Source organism: Danio aesculapii, chromosome 20 (genome assembly GCF_903798145.1).
Source record: "Danio aesculapii chromosome 20, fDanAes4.1, whole genome shotgun sequence".
Lineage (NCBI taxonomy): Eukaryota > Metazoa > Chordata > Actinopteri > Cypriniformes > Danionidae > Danio > Danio aesculapii.
In genome coordinates, this window is record NC_079454.1 from 20204376 (window position 1) to 20228255 (window position 23880).

General features: G+C 36.1%; 1 protein-coding gene across 2 annotated transcripts in view; it reads right to left on the bottom strand.

Annotated features, from left to right (window-relative positions):
* mtmr9 (myotubularin related protein 9) overlaps nucleotides 1-23880 on the bottom strand; it is a 43314-nt gene that overhangs the window by 3470 nt on the left and 15964 nt on the right. Inside the window, exons 8-11 of one of the 2 annotated variants that reach the window (XM_056480760.1) lie at nucleotides 23259-23400; nucleotides 21377-21597; nucleotides 15947-16098; nucleotides 5663-5840 (exon numbers count right to left, since the gene is read on the bottom strand). In XM_056480760.1, coding sequence (XP_056336735.1) covers nucleotides 5677-5840; nucleotides 15947-16098; nucleotides 21377-21597; nucleotides 23259-23400 — 679 coding nt within the window. In that variant the 3' untranslated portion in view covers nucleotides 5663-5676. Of the gene's footprint in view, nucleotides 1-5102; nucleotides 5841-15946; nucleotides 16099-21376; nucleotides 21598-23258; nucleotides 23401-23880 lie in introns of those variants that run through there. The other variant, XM_056480759.1, reaches the window with a different exon arrangement.

The window sequence follows — 23880 nt, forward strand, 5'->3', positions numbered from 1 at the left end:
TGGTTGAATACGCACACATGTTTATGTGATGAGAGATATGCTGCTGCATTACACTGACAGTGCTGTGGTAAAGCTTCATATATACAGCAGTGCAATGTAAACACACACACACACAGACCTTTATATATCATTATTGAAATGCATATTTGATTTCCAGAAGTTGCCAAAATGGTATCATTATTTTTTATGTTGGTTTAAAAACACATATGGAGCCTTATGCATTCTGTGACAGAAACATACTACTAAAGCTTTAAATGTTTATATCTTCTTAATGCGATTCTGTAACTGTTTTGGAGCACACCAGATTACCTTGAACGTCCCGTGAAGTCCTTTGAAATTTGCATTTTTTTATTCGATGGTTGACAATCTTAACTGACAAATGATGAGAAGGCGGGACATAGAGTGGCACATCGCCTTTTTAAAAACTAGCCAATAGCGTTTCGCTTTATCACAGCTCTGCCAGTGAGGTCAAGTGCATCAAATGAAAAGCAAATGAGAAGCATTTTGAAGAGGTCGGGGCATGTCATATACTAGAGATCATTTGATTGGTCAAGATTGTTGATCTATTTAGGTGAAAGAGACAAACTACAAGCTTTAAATTTTTATATCTGTTTCATATCTTCTAAACGTAAACTTTGTCAGTTTTGTAGCACACTACCTTATACACTCACCGGCCACTTTATTAGGTCCACCGGTCCAACTGCTCGTTAAAGCAAATTTCTAATCAGCCAATCACATGGTAGCAACTTAGGCATTAAGGCATGTAGACATGGTCAAGAGATCTGCTGCAGTTCAAACCGAGCATCAGAATGGGGAAGAAAGGGGATTTAAGTGACTTTGAACGTGGCATGGTTGTTGGTGCCAGACGAGCTGGTCTGAGTATTTCAGAAACTGAAACGAAAAAACCATCTCTAGGGTTTACAGAGAATGATCCGAAAAAATAGAAAATATTTAGTGAGTGGCAGTTCTGTGCGCACAAATGCCTTGTTGATGCCAGAGGTCAGAGGAGAATGGCCAGACTGGTTCGAGCTGATAGAAAAGAAACAGTAACTTAAATAACCACTTGATACAACCAAGGTATGCAGAAGAACATCTCTGAACGCACAACACATCCAACCTTGAGGCGGATGGGCTACTGCAGCAGAAGACCACAGCAGGTGCCACTCCTGTCAGCTAAAAACAAGAAACTGAGGCTCCATTCCGCACATGCTCATCAAAATTGGACAATAGAACATTGGAATAATGTTGCCTGGTCTGATGAGTCTCGATTTCTGCTGCGACTTTTAGATGGTAGGGTCAGAATTTGGTGTCAACAACATGAAAGCATGGATCCATCCTGCCTTGTATCAATGGTTCAGGCTGTTGGTGATGGTGTAATGGTGCGGGCACATTTTCTTGGCACATTTTGGGCTCATTAGTATCAATTGAGCATCATGTCAACGCCACAGCCTGCCTGAGTATTGTTGCTGACCATGTCCATCCCTTTATGGCCACAGTGTACCCATCTTCTGATGGCTACTTCCAGCAGGATATCGTACCATGTCATAAAGCGCGAATCATCTCAGACTGGTTTCTTGAACATGACAATGAGTTCACTGTACTCAAATGGCCTTCACAGTCACCAGTCTCAATCCAATAGAGCACCTTTGGGATGTGGTGGAACAGGAGATTCACATCATGGATGTGCAGCTGACAAATCTGCAGCAACTGCGTGATGTTATCATGTCAATATGGACCAAAATCTCTAAGGAATATTTCCAGTACCTTGTTGAATTATGTCACGAAGGATTAAGGTAGTTCTGAAGGCAAAAGGGGGTCCAACCTGGTACTAGTAAGGTGTACTTAATAAAGTAGCCGGTGAGTGTAGATATCCTTGAAGACTAACATACTGATGCTAACATCTGAAAAACATTATTTTAATTTCACTAGACGTTTAAGACTAACGTACGTGCACTAACACCTAAAAACCTTGATTTCTATTTCACTGGGACTTTAATGAAAACCTGGTCCAGAATGCTGAGAACAGGACAAACATCCTTAAGTTGGCCAATCAGAGCTCAGATTTCAACCAAAAAGATCAAAAATCTTTGGAGAAACTCTAGAAAGGGCTAATTATTGACACTGCCCATTCAACCTGGCAAGGCTTGACCGGATTTAGGAAGAAATGTGTAGAATTCTCCCAAAATGCAGATTTGCAAAGATTCATGTAATCATTGCCAGAGGTGTGTTTTTTTAAAACTACTAAGATTAAGAATGCTCATACTTATGCAATGAAATCATTTCCTTTGTAATGTGTAATAAACAATAAATGAGGAAATTAGAAAGTAGCAAAATGAAAAGGTTAAAATACACTGCTTGGCCAAGAAAAAAAAAGGATTTAAGTATAAAAACACTTCAGACCTCACACTTAAGGCTGGATATGTAATGCAGTGATTAACACATTATATATTTGGCAGTATTATTTTGAATCCTAACCGATTCAGTGGTGTGGCTTTCTATATTGTATAAAACAGTTATGCACACAGTTTGTTTGCTTTTTCATTGTAACGCACGTCATGTACCCATTGTAATTACACCTTATCAGACCTTTTACTGCCCTGATAAGATGTCAAACGACTACTGGTAATTCCTATTTTATTGCCAATTGCAACTTGGATACAAATAGGAAATTTGAAAACGCCACACAGCTGTACATTAAACCATTTTTAATGCCCACAGAACATAACATACTTCAATGAAACATCTGATCAATATTACATTTTATAAAGCAAGACCTAACACTATATATTATGAGTCGCCAAAGTTTGTGTCAGTTGAGTGCCAAAACAAATTAATAACGAAAAAAAAAATCATAAATTGTGCACAAGTACAAAAACCAAACGTATCAAAACTTAAACACATTCATAAAGGCAACAGATTGTATTTGATTTTTGATAACAGCCCAGAGATACATTAAATGTCCTACAAGAGTCACTTCACAATTTAACACTCATCTTTATTAAACAAAACGGACCTGAAAACCTTTAAACGGCACATTAAGCATAAATATATATCCTGATTCATGTGCATAAACCACAAGACAATATTTCTGCGGAGTAGAGAACTGGAGCCAGTGAAATACTTGTGTGGAACGGAAATCTGAACAATCCCAGTGGGCTTTTTATTTTTAGATGCTTTGTGTATCTTAATTTTTCACATAAGTAAAGACTTTATGTAACAAAGAGTCCTAAAGATCACGGATGGAGATTTATGACGCACTGTTTTGACATTTACCATGAATATGTGTCTTTACAGACGATATACTTCATATATTTACTCTGTACAAGTATTACCCGTGCACAACTGTTCTAATGTTCAAGAAAACAGCTGTACTTTTATCAGTCAATCACATGGTTTCTTTGGAAGGAGGTTCATGTAAGATATGTAAACCACAAGTATTACAATACCAAAAGATATTTCCAGCTTCTCTTAGTCACTCGCTAATTCTTTCCCTTTTAAAACAGCTGTCTATTGCACTTTGTGGCAAAAGACTTAAAAGTCAAGCATGGCACATCAACAGTCCCTTTTTTTCAGAGAACATGTAAACCACAATTTTTACAATCTCTAGTGAAATGACGACTATATAATAATCAGCTATTCAGTGTTTTATGTGAAATAAGCAATATGGCAAGCCACTTTAACATTAAAACTGTCCTACTATCTATTTTCATGCTACTAGGATCTATTTTTTAGATGCTAGACTGATTCACTAGCATGTATTCTATATATACTAATGGAAATTCTTAAGTTACTAGTACACCTTTAATAGATACTAGCACTTATTCGCTAGACACAAGTGTGTATAAAAGGAACTATTCTGTTGTTAGTAACAAATGTATACTTTTTGTCATTAAATTATGTTATAGATCACTGAGTTATCAACTATTCAGTTTTGACTAATATTCCAACATTATTTAGGAGTAGGTATTCATTAGGTACATTACATCATTTAAGATACTACTTAAGAATACTATTTTAAAATACTACTTTAAGTATACTACTTTAAGATATTACTTAAGTACTTAATCACCAGATAATACTACTTACTCAAACCATTCCTAGTAACAATTGTCATTTTCTAGTAAGCTTCAAACTTCAATCTGACTAGTCACAACATCAGACAAGTTAAAAAACAATTATGACTAGTAAAATAAGAGTTATTAGTAATAATGAGTACTAGTACTTGATAAACAACCACTGTATTAGTCTTTAGTAAATAACTGCTCTCTTCAAATTACAAGTATCTTTTTAAGTATCCAATAATAAAGTATTAGTATTTAATGATAATGTACTAGTATCTATTTAGTAGATACTAGCATTTGAAGTGGTAGTAGTAAAGAAAACGTACTGGTATATAAATCAGGTTCTAGTCACCATTACAAATACAAACTAATCAAAACTGAATAGTGACACTGATAGATTCACCTACAAGTCAAAATGTGAAATTTTTACTGGAAATAACAGAAAAGTTACTACTAACTACTGAAATAAGTACTAATATGTAAAATGTGTGTATATGAAGAGTTTAGATGCAAAAACCTCTAAAAGCCATCTGATCTTTTCTTCTAAAATGAGCATTTTTCTCCAACTCCTCTGTGTAGGCTCAGTAATTTTACTTTTATAGTGACAAATAAGTTATTTGCATTGCCTTTAAAGTAAAACAACTGAACATAAACATAGTAGGCTAGTCCTTTTAGGACGTGGGTCTCAAACTCAATTCCTGGAGGGCCGCAACTCTGCACAGTTTTGCTCCAACCCTAATAAAACACAAGTGATGCAACTAATCAAGGTGTTTGAGACTCTTTTGAACAACTTGATTGGTTGGATCAGGTGTGTTTGATTAGGGTTGGAGCAAAACTGTGCAGAGTTGCGGCCCTCCAGGAATTGAGTTTGAAACCCATGTTTTACGAGAACATTTCAGATGGCATTTAGAGGTTTTTGCATCTGAACTCTTCATATATTTATATATATATATATATATATATATATATATATATATATATATATATATATATATATATATATATATATATATATATATATATATTATTTTTTAAGGTTCTAGTAACAAACAAGTATTGGTATCTAATAAATAAGAACTAATATCAAACAAATACGTACTAGTATCTAATTATTAGTATCAGTATCTAGTGAATGATTAGTAGTATCTACAACTACAAGTACTCGCTTCTAATGAATCAGCACTAGTATCTAATAATTTTATAGCATTAGCTAATAAATAAGAACTTTTATCTAATGAATAAGAACTAGTATCTTTTAAAAAGTTACCTGTACCGAAAGAATAAGCACTAGTACAGTAGGTAATGACTAACTGCAAGATGCTAGTATCTAGAAACAGTGCTAGTAGCATGAAAACAGATGCTAGTATGTTATAAAGATTCATTGTTAAACCAGCTTGCCGTACTTGGAATAAGTAATACAAGTGTGGTATAGTGTTTGAGGAAGTAAACCACAATGATATACGAATAGAGCAGCGGATCTATTGGCCGTAGATTAGAATCCATGTATAATAATATGAGTAAAGTCAGAAAGTAAGAGCACAATCAGAAGAGAAGTGCAGATGCATGTGTGCGAGACGTGTTTCAGTAAATAAGAAGTGTACCATTGTGACGATGTCTACGGTGTCTGCAGTGGACTGTCCTCCGTCTCGAGTTGAGCCAGCTGTCTGCGCAGGCTGTTCACTTTGTTCTGCAGCTCCTTATTGTACTCTATAATATGGACCATCTCCTGATAGGCCTCGTCCAGACACTTTGTGGAGCGATTCCAGCGGAGGAAGACCCCTATGGTGAACAGAACATGCGGTGGGAATGTAAATATTGGGAATGTCAAATGATGTTAGATGTTATGTTATGATATGATGTTGGGCTGCTGATTTGTATGTTATGTACAACCCAAATCAGGAAAAAAATGGGACAGTATGGAAAACACATGATTTCTGATTCCCAAATTTACTTTGACTTGACAATATGACAATATAAACAGAAGGTATTTCATATTTTGTCTGGTCAACTTCATTTTATTTATAAATATACATATTTTCCTGTCATTTAGACCTGCAACACATTCCAAAAAAGTTGGGACAGGAGCAATTTAGGGCTAGTAATCAGGTAAATTGGTTAAATAATGATGTGATTTAAAACAGATGATGTCAACAGGTGATTGTAATTATGATTTGATACAAAAGCAGCATCCAAGAGAGGTCTAGTGCTTTAAGAGCAAAGGTGGGTTGAGGATCGCAAGTTTGCCAACAAATATGTGGGAAAATTATTGAAATGTTTAAAAACAATGGTCCTTAAAGAAAGATAGGAAGACATTTAGATATTTCACCTTCAACAGTGCATAACATTATAAAAAGATTCAAGGAATCTCAGTGCGTAAAGGACAAGGGCACAATCCTAAGCTGAACAACTGTGATCTCCTATCTCTCAGGCGGCACTGCATCAAGAATCATCAATCGATATCACCACATGGCCTCAAGACTACTTTGGTAAACCTTTGTCAGGTACCACAATATGGAGTTACATCCAAAACTGCCAGTGAAAACTATACTGTGTTAAAAGGAAGCCCTATGTTAACAGTGTCCAGAAGCGCTGTCGACTTCTCTGGGTTCGGAGGCATCTGGGATGGGATCACACAGTGGAAACATGTACTGTGGTCAGATGAATCAGTATTTTAGCCATTTTTGGGGAGAAATGGACACTTCATCACTTGATGTGTTCAGTCCCTAAACGTCTTTTAAGTGTTGTGAAAAGGAATGACAACATTACAAAGTGGTAAATGCTTTACTGTTCCAACTTTTAAAAAATGTGTTGCAAGAACCAAAATTGGTATATGTGTTTATTTATTATTGTTGTATTAGGGGTGTCAAAATGAATTGTTTATTCGGTGCACCGCGATGCAGATGCAGACAATTTGGTATCGGTTCAGTAATAATCATAACCGGTTATAATGTACTGACATCATTTATCTCATTTGCACTATGTCGCCGTAGCTGACTATGGCGAGCGAGAGTATTTACAACGCTCTAACTACTTAAACGCAGAAACTGTGCACAATTTCACTGCGTGTGTGTTTGCTGGACAGTCTTACACTGACACTTACAGCAGAAGCCCCTATTTCACTGCGATTGAGAGAATGAAAGTAAACTCCATTTCTCTCTCTTACTGTGGCCCATTTGACCTGCTGGTGTGACTTTTCCTGTACTTTTAGCTGTTACAGCGATACGTCTGGATACAGACACGGGCGTGTGACTGTAGAGGGAGTTTTCTCCACCCTAAATATCATGGATCAGCTGTGATCGGTGCTGCGGTTTATCAGTGTCACTCATCGGTGAACAGCGCCAAAACGTTAGAGTCAATTGCAGCCCTTTCAGTTAAGCATGTGACCAATCAGGGGTGTAAGAGAACTCACTAGACAAGGCTCAGAAAGCGAGCGGGATATTTATATTTGTTTATTTGCTATAAATGCTCATGTTGTTCTGTGCATGTATTTGAGCTTTTAAAGGTAAAGTTTATATATCTGACTGTTTGTTTTAAAGGACAAAATTGTATTACAAATAATATATGAATATATTTATATATTTTAATACAAGAATTGTTGTGCTCTGAAGAAAATATAAAACTGTTTATGGAAAGCATCGTCAATGCACCGTGATGTACTGAGATATCAAATTGAACTAAATTGATGGCATGATAATCGTAACCGAACCATGAGACTAGCGTAGGTTCACACCTCTAATATATATATATATATATATATATATATATATATATATATATATATATATATATATATATATGTTTGTTTTTGTGAACTGTGGGGACATTCCATATGTATGAATTGTTTTTATACTGTGCAAACTGTATTTTCTATAGACCTACCCCAACCTTATGCACCTGATACCTTACCACTTACAGGAAACTGTGCGTTTTACTTGTTGAAAAAACCCTCATTGGCTATGATTTATACAATTTTTCAACATCTTGTAATACCCGTGTCATACCAATGTCAGTATAAACATTTGTGTCCTGATATGTCACAAACACACACACACGTTCTCAATATACATTACACGTACTCATTCAACACAGCTGGCTGAAACCATGTAAATGAAAAGCGCTTTGCAAAGGCATGGCATACCTCAAGGTTACATAAGGAAACCTTAAATCTACAATATGACAGGAACCTGTGTGACCCTGCCTATGTTTCTGCACACGTACAGCTGAGAGAGTTTAATGGCGTCAGCACAGCGCACTGGTCAATACTCACCCAACTGTGAAATTAACAATAGATTAGCTCTTTCTCAAAGGACCTTGACATTCTTACATTCTCCAGGCACACCTCTCAGAATTCCTCTCAGAATTTCAGAAACTGTTAAAGGTCTCCCCGAAGTGCCTTGAAAAGCACATCTTTATTTGTAGTTTGACATATTTTCCCCTAAAACATTGAAGGGGTGGGACATATTGAGTAGCTCCTCCTCTTCTCAAAAAAAAGCTTCGTTTACATTGTAGCTAAAGCTCATCTGACTCTTGACAGTCTGAGATCTGAGTCTGATTAGATGCAAAAAAGGAAACCATTTCAGTCACGTCTTGTAGGAGGCGGGAGGATTCAGATATAAGAGGGCATTTGATTGGTCAGAAGATCTGATGAGATATTCACGATGATGTCATTAAAAAAATGATTCTGATTTAACTTTAGACTGTTCAAATCTTTTCAATCTGAATGTTATCACTGTTTTGGAGCACAATAGCTTATAGATAACCTAAATCAAAGCACACACTGTTAGTCTTAATCCAATTTTGAAAAAAAAAACTCTTTGTTTTGGTAATCTTTAATCAAAATATAGCCATTTGCTTCCGCTCTGGAATGGCAGTCCTTCCCTGATAATGTCAGTTTGACAGCTCGGATGGAATATGCTTAGCTATATCTTAGCTACACCCTTTCAACTGTTAGTTTTAATTTAAAGATGAGAGGAGGAGTGTCAAAAATTAAACCCCACCCCTACTCAATATTCCCTTTCAGTTGGGAATATGTCATAAAACTGAAATAAAAGTCTGCAGCAACTTCTGGTTTACACACAATTTCCGAAACATTAACCAGCCCATATTGTTTTTGATTTTATTTCAGAGAGACTTTAAATGCAAAAGTCATTTCAGGTGCCAGTTTTTGAAAGATCTAAACTTTTAAACCTAAATATAAAAGACTAATACTTTGAGCATTTTTGTTTCGTGCTTAATCAATAAGTGTCCTTTCATAGTTTAGACAACGTGACTATTATTTTAAAATATGGAAAACACTGTGAATAAGGAATGTTTTGGATTGTGTAACCGTTACAGTTGGTGTATATGAAAGGTCTAAACATATCTGTGAGTTGTTTGAGAACTGCTCATGGGACTGAAAGTGAACCCCATTGGCATTAGACTCGGTGTCTGCTCGACTGCTCTTCCTGAAAGAGTGCCTTTCACTGCACCTTTAAAATAGAGGCATGACAGGCTCCGGAGGTGAGGATGGAAAAAAAAAAAAAAATGAATGGCTCGAGGGGTCATTGGGGTTAAATCATTGTCACACTTGTGAATTCCATGTGACGTTAATCTGCATCCGCTGAAAGGTTTAAAACCAACACGGCTGAAGTATCAGTGCTGCTTCTTTAATGCTTCAAAAGTATCTTGTGTCTCCTTTATAAAATATCATGATAAAGATATAGTTACGTTTATTAGAACTGGATTAAGACATTGTTACATTCAAAATAACATTATCTGGGAAATTTAGATCATTTCATCTTTGTCTAATTTGGGTCTATAAAACCCACCGTAAAACAGTATAATCAAATATTATAAAATAATTGTGTAATGAGTTAGTAATGATGATGATGATGACGATGATGATAATAATAATACATTTTAACATTTTATGATATTAATTTTTATTTTAATAAGTTTTTAAAAAGTATTAGTTGTGGTGGCTTGAGAAAGCCAGCATACTGTTTTACTACTAAAACTTTTCTTCTTCTACTTTTTGAAATTATTCTTCTGTCGTCTTCTTCTTCTTCTTCTTCTTCTTAGACTATTTTAAGAACGCATCTCCTCCTAGACCATTATATTGAATTAAGTTGCTATATCTTTTCCAACTTATCCGACTTACAGTTTTCCAAAAACTGACCTGCAAAATTCTGAAAAGTCCCATTGACTTAACATTGGACCAAACTTTGTGACCTCATAACTTTGCACCAGACTGTCATCCAGACTTTAGATATAGACTTCTATTGTAAAAAAAAAACAACTGCCATTGACTTTACATTGGACATACTAACGACAGACCAGTCCATACTAACAATATACTACCAATCCATACTAGAGACACACTAACAAACATACTAATCATACATCGCAACATGTTAATTCATACTAAATTTATGCTAACAACATGCTAGTTTATACTATAAACATGCTAGCAACATGCTAATTCATACTGGAACTATGCTACTTTATGTTAGCAACTGCCTAGCAACTACTCAGAACACCTTTGCAATGCCTTAGCAACCGCCTAGCAACCAATCAGAACACCCTAGCAACACCTAGCAATGACCTAGAAACACCTTAGCAACTGCCTAGCAATACCTTAGCAACCACCTAGCAACCACTTAGCAACACATTAGCAACTGCCTAGCAACACCTTAGCAACCACCTAAACAACCATATTAGCAGCACCCTAGCAACCTTTAATTTATTTTAGGTCTTATATTTAACTAAAAGAAAATGGCAAATATTTACTTGCCGAATAGCTGATTTATTACATTTATTATTTATTTCAAATTTTAGGTGCTGAAGGTGATTGTCTTCAGAAACATGTTTTGTTGTGCTGGTTCATATTCTCTTCATATTCTAATAGTAATGATTAAAGTAAATGATCTAAATGTATTTTTATGTATTTTTATATTCTGGGTAAGGCATAATTACCATAATTCCAATAAGTAACCCAAACTGTCTGTCAACAAATGTAGATTTGGGCTTCTGCGCATCTCTGTTCACGCATATCTGCCATTAGCACATGCAGTTTAACAACAAAACACCAGTAAATAGCGCTATTCCACCTAGCCTGCTTTACTGAGCTGAAGTTGCTTTTATATTCACATTGGTTCATTTTTGAATAATGACAGCCTCCCTAAACTGTTTACCATGCTACTCTGAATATTCGCTCTGAAATAGCAAGTATGGCTTAGTGATAAGTCTAATTCCTGCACATCGCCGGCCGACCACTAACTACATTTCTAACTGGCGAATTACATGAACTAGTGGGTTGTCGGCTGTCATGTGGTGATTTCAGGCGGCGTGGCTTTGAAACACAGTCCCTCCCCTGCCATCCAAAGATAATATGCTAACCGGTTAGCATTTTGGCAGATCACCTACTGCACCTTTAACTTAGTTTTACTTAACTATTAGAAAATTGATATATAAGTATTACTGATCAACTATTGTACTTTATATTAGTACATTTAATTGGTTTAAAATGTTCAATTTTTATTTTAAATGTAGTAGTTGTTGTCTTTTTACCTTAGAAACATTAGTTGGTTTGAAAAACAAATGTTTAAATTTTCTTTAACCAAAATTTTTTTTTATTTTTTTTTAGATCAAATAATGATTTCTTCACACTTCTGTAGCTCAGACATTGCAATTGTGTTGTTTAAAAATAACAAAAACATGTTCTTTTGTGCAAATGTTTTAAAATAATTACAAATCGTTAACCTTTTTGTTTTCAATTTGGAAGAAATGTCACCAGTAGTTTACAGCATAAAATAAAAAGAATACTGTACTCAAACACATAACTATAAATTAGAAAACCAAAAATATTCAAGTGGCCTCTTACATTTTTCTATAGACCATTTCAATGTGGTCATGTCATTGGTCCATGAACATGTCCTGCTTGTTATAAAACTATTTTATAACTGTAACAAGAAGCAATTCAATCACAACGTCATGTTAAATCAGAAATCAGAATCAGCTATCAGCAAATCAGCTATCATAACATTATGTATTATTATGTGGCTCATTTTGGATTCTCAGAAGCTATTGAAAACAAAAATGTAAAACAGGAAATATGTTGGGACCAATGTTTTTGTTGAGATCCCTCAAAATGGTCTATAGGTCTATATATATATATATATTTATAGAAAATATATTATATACATATATATACATACACACACACATTTTTATTCAACAGTACAAGCGGAAGTTTGTTATTACTGCACAAGATATTGATATGTTCCACATCAGCATGTGATGGAAAAATGACAACATGCCTTTGCGGTTGTTTCAAAACACATGATTTTACTATCCCACACATTCTTTAAGAATCTGTCACGTCTGAAGTGGCCTTGCAGCAACAGCCACATCATCAAACAACACGTGGCTTCCCCCTACAGGCAGCACGAGTTAACACATTCTGGATTATCTCTGTTGTGATGCGTAACATTCACATTTTTACATTCAAAAACTGTATGTGCTTGAACCCATTGACATATATATTACGCATACGAGATGGACATGCAGAAACAGGAGCGATGCGAAAAAATGAAGTCAGATGCTGCAGCCCTACTACGCCCTAAAGGTATTCGTTTTCTGTGAATAAGAGTAGATACGATTTTTATATGTAATTTCTGTGTTGGAGATAATAATTTGTGAATCTTTAAATAAATAAATTGTGAATAAATGAATAAATTGTGAATCTTTAAGGCATGGAAACCTCCTCATTTGTTGGCATACAGTAAATGTGCATTTGGAAGTAATGACCAATCTTGTCTTTTTAATTGGACCTGTTGTTGCAGATGAAATGTATTGTCGGTGATATTAATTAAATATTTTTAACCAGGTTAGGTATTAACATCAATCATCCCTCAACCCAAGTCTTTCAATTTAAATGCTGTGGTGAATTTATGACAGATCAATCATATTTACGAGTTTATTGCACATGAACGCCACCACAAAGTCATTATTACGAGCAGGAAACATTACATTTTCAAGCTCTGAGTTTATGAGTTGGGAGTGTGTTAATGAGAAACATGATAGAATCACTGATAAATAATAGAGAATTATATATATATATACATATATATATATATATATATATATATATATATATACATATATATATATATATATATATATATATACATATATATATATATACATATATATATATATACACACATACATATATATACACATACATATATATATATATATATATATATATATATATATATATATATATATATATATATATATATATATATATATATATATATATACACATACACACACCATTATAATTTTCATTCCATATAGATCAGTGGGTGGAATTCATGGATGCAAAGTCAACTCTTGTTGGTTGTCAGAGATAAAACACAACTGATGCGAATTCTTTGCTCTTCATTTTCGAAAAGCAGAGTAAACAAACCCAGCTGTATTTTCTTGTAATTTATCAAAAAATACAAATGTCGTCTTGTTCCAACAATAGTGACTTAAACACATCTGACGTCGTTATTTCAACTTGTCAACTCATAAGTAGAAACATCCCAGGTGGACTTGAATGCAGCATCATTTTCAAAAATCTGCCATGTTTGTAGTTTTGCAGAGAGCTCACATGGTTGCCTACTAGAGATGAGCGGATCAGCTGAAATGACACCTGAATCTTCATACTAATCATCCACCCGCCCGCACATATAGTTTTATCTGATATATGTATCGCACCCAATCGTTGCTTTAATAATTAAATTCTTTGTTTCAGGCATGATATGTCACTGTCAGGGCCGGAGCAAACTGGGCTGGAGCAAACTGAACTGGAGCTCTAGGCAAAGGATGATCATGCCGCCCTCATACCGAAAACGAGAGACGAGGTGTGATTGCGCGTACGACATCGAGGACCGGGGCGGTGGGGTGATTGTCACAGACACCGCCCTCTCTTTTCTGCCGCCCTAAATGGCCGCCTGGGTCACCTCTATGGACGCGCCAGCTCTGTGTGAATATTAACAGCAGATTCAGTGAGCTAATCTGCGCATCTCTGATAGTAAAATAATACGTTGATCTTAAACATTATTAAATGAACATTTATTTATAAAAACACAAGTTTTCTTCATTTTCAAATAGATCAAGAAAGTAAAAATAAGACATTTTAGCTTTTACATATACAGGAACATGATAACAAAAAGGGTGCCACTTCAGCCTAAACGGCAGCTATGTTATGTTTACTTGGCCTTTTTCTTCTCACTGTGTAAAAATAGAACAGCATATTGTTTCTGGATTCGGGCGATTCCGCCTCGCCTCCAAAACGCAGCCAGCTGCACTGAATGAGCATTCGCTTTCACCGCTTGTTGTAGGAATGAACAAGATTCTCCTCGCAAGGCGCTACAGTTGTGGAAATAAGCAATCTTGTTTCACCCAGAACGATAGCAGATTTTCCTCTGATGACTCTAGCTGAAAATTTTGATCAGTAGGCTACTCTTCATCTATTATTTTGGGCGTATCTTCCCATTCTGCAAAGCCCACTCTCTGCTTTTTTCGCTGGTCCACTGACATGTCCCGCTACATCCACCCATAACCGACCCGCAATTAATCTTAATGTATAGATTTATTACCAGACCTGCGGATATAACCGGCATCCACGCATCACTATTGCCTACTGATGCTAAACAGGGGAAGCTAGGTTGCTGCCGGAAGTGGTGTTAGCGAGGCCAGCAGAGGGCGCTCAACCTGTGGTTTGTGTGGGTCCTAATGCCCCAGTATATTGAAGGGGACTTTATAATGTTCAGTGAGCATCGCCTTTCGCATGAGACGTTAAACCAAGGTCCTGATTCTCTGTGATCATTAAAAATCAAAGAGCAGGGGTTTAACCCCGGCATCCTGGCCAAATTTGCCCACTGGCTTCTGTCCATCATGGCCTCCTAAGCATCCCTATATCATAATTGGCTTTATCACTCTGCCTCCTCTCCACCAATCAGCTGGTGTGCGGTCTGGCACAATATGGCTGCCATCGCGTCATCCAGGTGGATGCTGCACACTAGTGATGTTTGAGGAGATTCCACTGAACGTGTAAAGTGCTTTGAGTGTCCAGAAAAGCGCTATATAAATGTAAGGAATTATTTTTAATTTTAATACCCACTTTGGTAGATTTTAGAGCAAAAACTGGCAAAAAAAATTGTTCAAAAATTTAATTCTGAGATTTTCAAAATACATCGCTATACTCTCTTGAATCGATTCTGAGCTCAGTATTTACCAACAGACGGCGCTGTATGCTTTACAGATGGCATTTCTCGGCTTGTGTCCAATTCCTTACAAATGCCGCTTGAAACTAAAGTAATCATTAATCATTAAGTTACGAATGCTTTCAGCAAATTACAAGTGTTCATTGTGAGCTGTGTTTACATTAATCTCGTGACAAAAAAAAACAACTTGCATGACCGAACAGACAAGTGCTCTTCATTGTGAATGTTTGAATGTATGGTTAAAAACTATAGAGCGCCATCTGCTGTTAAAAACTAAGCAGAATCGATTCAAAAGTAACAGTGATGCATTGTGAACATTTCAGAATCAATTTCTAGAAAAACATTTTGGCATTTTAATATATATTTTTTAATCAAACATGCAATGTATTGCGGGTAATATTAGCCGTTAAAGTGTGCACGAATCTGCACTTCAAATTTCTACAGTTAACTTTGAATACTCATTTCAACATACTATGATTTGGAACAAACTAATTCTTTGGAATATGACTAGCACAGATAATATGTGAATTTAGACACAGCAGGAGTGTGTGTGTGTGTGTGTGTGTGTGTGTGTGTGTGCGTGTGTGTGTGTGTGTGTGTGCGTGCGTGCGTTTTCGAAACGCTCACCCTCCCACAGCAGCAGGCTCTGAGGAGCAACGGACGGCCAGATCACCAGGTTATTGGCCTCATACAGAGGGTTGAGATATCGCTCCAGCTCCTGAGGTCTGTTCACCCACGACCATAGAGACACAGTTTTCTGAGACAGCTGCAGCTTCGCTCTAAAACATTACACAGGAAGCACTGCGTTTAGATTTACATACGTGACAGAACTGTTTATGTTATGAGGAGCCAGACACACCAGCCAAGTGCTATCAGTTATTTGACAAAACACAAAGAGAAAGGCTTTTACAAACATAAACCTTTTGTTGTGCATTTTATATATATATTTACCATATTTTTTCAAGTCAATGTAGAAGGTTTGTTCTGAACAATTGCATTTAAAAGATTTGTTGTGGAGTGAAGCGAGCTAGAACAAGTTCGCAAAGTTTGTTAGCATTTTTTTGTTTGATTTTAGGGTTGCAGATTGCCTGTTTTACATAATTATGGTGGCTTGAGAAAGTTAAAAATACTGTTATACTATATAAACGTATTATTCTTCCGTCGTCTTCTTAGACTATTTTAAGAAAGCATCTCCTCCTAGACCATTCATACTACAACCACCAAACTAACTCCAAACCTCCAAACTATACTGAATTAAGTTGCTATATCTTTTCCAGCTGATCTGACTTACGGTTTTCCCAAAACTGACCTGGAAAATTCTGAAAAGTCCAATTGACTTAACATTAGACCAAACTTTGTGACCTCACAACTTTGCGCCAGACTGTCATCCAGAATTAAGGTTGGGCTCATTTAACTCAGACTACCAATCTGCCAATCACTGATGACATTTCAACTTACTAGCCACACTCTAGCAACTGTCCCATGGACTTCCATTGTAAAAAACTGCCATTGACTTTACATTGGACATACTAACAACATACCAATTCATACTAACAATATACTAATCCATACTAGAAACAGACTAACATGCTACTTCACACTATAAACATATTAGCAACATGCTAATTTATACTAAATTCATGCAAACAACATGCTAGTTTATACTAGAAACATGCTAGCAACATGCTAATTCATACAAGAAACATGCTAGCAACATTCTAATTCATACTTGAACCATGCTAATTTATGTTAGCAAATGCCTACCAACTACTCCGAACACCTTAGAAACCGCCTGGCAACCTCCTAGCTACCGTAATGATAAAAGTAAATGTTCTAAATGTATTCTGGGTAAGGCATAAGACTAAAAAATATTCACTCAAATTATTGTCGGGCCGATAATTCTCATAATTCTGATAAGTAGCCCAAACGGTCTGTCAATAAATGTAGATTTGTACAACTGTGTACCTCTGTTCACGCAGATACGCCATTTGCGCGTACACCTGCGCCGCGGTCTCAAGTGACAGCTGTAAAATCAAATGCTGAATTGAAAGCTTAAAATTGTGTTGTTTTATAAATGGGTTATATGCACAGAAGTGTTGTTCAGCCACTGAAATCTTCCGGCGAATGATTGATGTGACCATTCTCAGTTTCATAAGGTACTTTTTACAGCATCGATAATGTAGATTTTAATTTAGTTTAACAATAAAACATCAGTAAAGAGCACTATTCCGCCTAGCCGGCTTTACACTGAGGTGAAGTTGGTTTTATATTCGCATATACTATATTGTTTGCCATGCTACTTTGAATATTTTGATTGAAATAGCATGCAAGTATGGCTTAGTAATAAGTGTAATTCCTGCATGTCACCAGCCGAACACTAAGCATACAGTAGTCGTTTTAGGAAAACGCGTTAGAGAGAGAGAAAGTACTATAAAGTTTTCTATCTGGTGAATCTGTCATCTTTGATGTGCGCGTTTGTGATTTTAGGAGGTGTGGCTTTGGACGGCAGGAGAGGGATTGTGTTTGAAAGATATTATGCTAACCGGTTAGCATTTAGGCAGATCACCTACTGCACCTTTAATTAACTGGATTTCTCTGTGATATGGATTTAGCATTTACTATAAATAATAATAATAATTTTTGATATATTATGCAGCCCTAAATATTTTTTTCTTACTGGAGCCAATGATAAAATCTTTAATAGTGTACTAAAGAAAACACTCACCAATGTCAACATCTGTCATGAGTCTGAAGTTGACCTTTATGACATCACACATTCACTGACAGTAAATGACAGTACCAATTCTGGACATTTTGAAATGTGATACACAATTGAGCAACAAGTAAAAAAAAAAACACATTTCACAACACATTTACCTCCTCAGAATAAAAGCAAAAGCAAAATGGTCAGGACCTCTGCTGATGTAGCAGTGTTGACGAAAGGAGTCATGACCTCAGTTCCTGAACATTTATTTCCATGTGGATAGAATTACAACTTACTAACTTCAATGTGGAACAGAGTGCAAATGTCAGGTGCAAACTATGTGAGCGATGATCTGATCTGAAACCCACCATGCCATTTTCCACTGAATTCATTTTTATTTTGATACCAGGGGGAATATTGCCACAATATTAATTTAAAAGACAATATTTGTTTTGACATTTGCCAATTTTAAAGGTCTCGTGAATGTGCATTTTTTTATTTGACGTTTGAATAAATCTCAACTAAAACCCAAAGAGAGGCTGTGGCATAGATTAGCCCCTCCCCTTTAAAAAAAACAGGAGGGGTTGAGTTTAAGTGCATCAAATAAAATGCTTTTGAAAGGGGCAGGACCAGGCCTGTCAGATACTAGGAAGCATTTGATTGGTCAAGATTTGATGAGAAACTGAAGTATGAGGTGACCTAAAATATCCATTTGATCCAGTCCGTTGATGCATTTATGCGGAAGTGACAAACTTTGGATGTTAATATCAGGTTTATATCTTATAATGGCAAATATTGTCACTGTTTTGTAGCAAACGAGCTTAAAGATATACTTAAATCTAACATATTGATAGTAACATTTAAAAAAATAATAGTAATAATTCACTGGCGGTTCATTCTGCTGTGGCGACCCCAGATTAATAAAGGGACTAAGCCGAAAAGAAAATGAATGAATGAATATTAATTTCACTGGACCTTTAAACCTCAGGAATGGAGTTTTTACTACTAGTCCTGTCACTACTTGTCCTGTCAGACTAGTTGTTTAGATTTTCAATTGCCTTGTCAAAATATTCACTCGCCCTGCTGAAAACTAATAAATAACCGAGAAAAATAAAATATAGGTTGTGTTTGTTGTTTTGAACCTGTAACATTCTAATCATAGACTGTATAAAACTATGGACATAGCATCTGAAAAGCATGTATACTGCTCATAGTGGACGGAATCGGCTGCTGCCATCTTAGCTGCCATCTTCTGCTAAAGTGCTATCAGTTAAACACGGAGAGTCTATGGCAGGGGTTTTCAAACTGTGAGGCAGAATTTGAGGCGTACACACGAGTAAATTATGAGGACTATTTTTTTGCATTCAACTAGAGTGAATCTGATTAACTTTAGCTCCTCCACATCTAACTATCAGGCACCTGTAGTGTTAAAGCGTTTGAGTAAAATATATACAAATGAAATGGACGGGGGCTTTTTAAAATGAATGATGGTGAATGAAAGTGCCAACCGACAAAAAAGTGTTCTTCTGAATCAAATCAGCCGGATGCCCTTCTGGATCTTTTACTTACTTTGAAGACACTACTGACTACGTTTACATGGACATCTGTAATCTAGCTATTTGCCTTAATAGATATAATATAATTAAGTTGTTTACGTGAAGTGCTTTTTGAATGTTGCATCCCAAGGCTATCCACGTTTCCTGCAGAGTTTCACGTAATTTTGGGTGACTTTAACTGCAGTTTCACTTTCACTCATGAACATTTCCTTCATGCCCTGGTCACAATTGGTAACAAATAAGTAAGTGTAACAAATAAGGAGCAAGGAATGGTGGAAGAGTGTTGTTTAAATGAATTTAAATAACGGCGAATGGAAAGAAAAAACTTCGCGTTTCGCGATGTGTGTGACTCGTGTCTCACGCGTGTGGATCGGAAAATATTTTTCTTGTCGGAAAATATGGTGAAAAGTCCTATATGACGGTAATAGTTTGATTGCGATGTTTACTTCAATAATGCCACTAAAATATGCATACTCCATGTCTTAATTCCATTGCTGTTTAGTTCAGTTATGAGTTTAGTGGGATTAAGGTAATGAAAAATCAGTTTACATATTAGACTCTTAAACAAAGTACTATCCTAATTGTACTAAAATCTATTAAAGTATTGGCGTCCCACATACTTACTAAATGTTCGACTCAACCACACCGTCAGGGCTCTGCAAACTTGGCTGAATTTTCTGTATGTACGTACATCAAAAGCAAGTATGCTATGGCTCACACTTATTGACAGTGGAAGATGATTTACGGTTTGTCGTGTCAGGAATCCAACCATGTTGTCCTCACAGAAACAGGCTCAGCCATCACACTGAATCAGTTATACATTTATGTTTCAATGTAATTTATGCTAAGCACTTTAAACGCAGCAAGTAATATGTGAATGATGTTTGCACATGCATTATAATTTTGGGTCGCGGAAGGCGGGTTGGGGAGGGGGGTATGGTGCGCGAGTGAAATTAGTCAAACTTAGGGGGGGGGGGGGGGGGGGGGGGGGGGGGTATCCTAAAAGGTTGAAAACCCCTGGTCTATGGGATTGACTTCCTTTTTGTAGCCAGCCTCTTGTGGCCAGTCGATGAATTGCAGTTTTAATCACTTGCATTTTGGTTTCAAGGCCTGCTTGATTCTAATACATTGTCATAAAGTTTTTAATGAAATCCACCTATTTCAATATTAGAGTCCAACTATTCCAACTTGTATTAAATATGATCAAAACATTACAGATGACAAGTGAACAATAAGTAATAAATAAGCTGTTGAAATGAGTGCTTATTTGTTGGGGTACTTAAAACAGCAATTTTATCTTTTGTTGTGGATTAATGTTCATGACAACAGTAGAATATTCTTCCCCATGTGTTACTTTCACTTTCAGATGTACCCTACTGTTATTTGGCATCTCTTAATGCACAAGATCTAACAGAGAACACAACATTTGCACAGTGAGAGAAAGAGATGCACAAAAACCACAAGAATGTTCGGTTTAAACTGACGAAGCCTGAAAGGCACATGGAGTTCACAGCATCAGCTATGAAATGAGCTGCTAAAAACTCAGGATAAATTAAGAAAGTGAAACTGATATCAAATAATCCAATACTGGTACATGTTGAAACTTTGATTCATTTTAAGACATAATGAGTCATAAACTCAACACAGTTTGTTGGGTTTTTTGTTATTTGGGACTGAACCTGTATTGGCTTGTTAAAAATGAGGCTCAAACAGTAGAACCAAAGTGTTTTTGTTTGTGATGTTTCACAGTAAACAAACGGAGGTCTTAACAGCACTGTAATGGAGGGAATAACTAACCTCTCAGCCACACTGTTGCCGAGGAAAGTGCCAAACTGTGAGGCGTAGGTGTGCTCGAAGAGCATGATGAGGAAGCTCTCGCTGAACTGAAATGAGCAGGGAAACTGACGCAGGATCTGCCACACACAGTCCAGGAAAAGCAGGAACACTGGTGCTTCACTGCGGGGCTTCCCATTGGAGTGTGCAGACTGAGCACAGCGCTGCTGGAATGGGTGACCAGCCTGAAGGGAAAAGAGTCACTTATTATCCTTCACAGAAAATATAATTTTACCATCATTATAATTTCAAGAAATATAACAGAGGCTTTATTTAACCAAAGGGAAGTGGGCTTGACAAACCACCTGTTGAAACACTCTTCTCTCTATATGCACCGGACACTTTACTTAAACTCCATCTTGCAAAGACTCGATAAGGAAAACAACTTGTGAATGTACCGCACAATCATGTTGCACTACTTGTTTTCTTCGACCTTAAATACCTCCTTTGCACAATATTGTTCTGTCTAATATAAAAGTGGTCTGTCTTGAGTTATGTGTGTAGTTATAGCACATGTATAGTTAGTGCAGTTAGATTACCTCTCCGGTATGTTAGTCATGCATAGGTTTAAAATAGCTCTTACATCCACTGTTGTTTTCATATTTATGACTTTGTTTATTTATGTAGCGCCGTGGTCCTGCGAGACACGATATTTCTTTCAACTGTATGTCCACACATGTAGAAGAATGACAATAAAGCTCAACTTGACTTGATTTCATTACGAAACTGCAGCTCTGCACAAGACGTTTGGCCAGCGGAGAAATTAAAATGGTCGTGCCCAACTGAGCTTGGTTTCTCTCAAGGTTTTTTTTCTTCACTTCCGCCATTAGTGAAGTTTTTTTTCCCTCTCCGCTGTCGCCACTGGCTAGCATGGTTCGGGATCTGTAAAGCTGCCCTTCAATATTTGGACTCTCAGTAGTGATTATAAAACCACACTGAACTGAGCTGAACTGAACTGAACTTGAACACTACAAACTGAACTACACTGTTCCTATTTACTGTGACCTTTTATGTGAAGCTGCTTTGACACAATCTACATTGTATAAGCGCTATACAAATAAAGGTGAATTGAATTGAATTGAATTGAATTGAATTACGTTTACTATTTCGCTACATTGTTAATCAGAATATAAATTAATTCAGGCACAAGTAAGAGATTCTTTATTGGAAAAATAATGAATCAAATGCGATTATGATGATGTAGCTACTTTTTAAACATTTATTATATGCCATTATATATGACAATATGAAACATACATTTTTAATCAAGAAAACATGCACACAAATGTCACTCAGACATCGAACATCATTTTAAAAAAACTCATATTTTGATTACCACATACTACCATCAAAGGTAGATTATAAAAAATAATATGGATTAACATCAGTAATATTGTGAAACAGTCTAATGGTTTAAAATAAGTTTAAATTTGAATTTATCTTTGAATATAAAGTATTTTTATTTCAGATATAATATTGTCTTTTATTTTGTATTTGCTTGAAGCTATAAAGGCACAGCAGAACGGACAAAAGTAAAGGGTTTTTAGTAACTAATGGCATTATACTAGAGTCTGTTAGTAGTAATAAAGTTATAGTATCCAACAATATTAACTTTTCTGATTTTGATTGTAATGTAATTACGTCACCTTTTGTAAAGCTGCTTTGAAGCAGTAATTATTGTGAAAAGCGCTATAAAAATAAACTTGAATTGAATGTAAATCTTCAAGGAACATACAGCAGTTTGCTTTCTGAATGAAGACTTACTCGTCTAGCACCACCTAGTGGCAGCTTTAGTTTCTTATTCTTATTCATTCTTATTCATTTTAAATCAATAAAAACATCTTGCCTGTAACCACTCTCGCTCAATCAGCGCCTCAAATCCTCGGACGGTTCTGCATGCGGGATCGAGGATGATCTGGGCAAGAGACGTCACCTGAAGTGTTGAATCCGTGCCCTCTGTGCCATGAACCAGCACTGATGCCCCTTCCCTACAGAACACCACAAAAAAGCACATGATCAATGAAGAAAATAAAAAACATTTCAGAGATTTTTTGGGAATGCTAAATGAATAGTTCAGCCATTATTTACTCTAAATAATCTATTTTATTTCAGTTTTAGCTAGTTGTAAAATATCTAAGCTATATATTCAGCTATGCTGCATCTTCATTTTTAGTTTTAACAGTAAAATTGAAATACAAAATAAAAGGCTGAATATACGATTAACCGATCAAGGAACTGGAAAATTTGTCACACGACTGGCCTGACTGATAAATGATGAGTAAATGAAAGCAGAATTTACATTTTTGGGTGAACTATCCCTTAACTGCCTCACCAAGAAAAAAAAATTGTGGATTGCATTTCTTAACTCCTAATGTCACTAGTTCACACACTCAATGCATTTTTTTAACATGTCCTATAATTTCTAAAATATTAACCTCTACCAAAAGATAGATATGTCGGTTTATGGT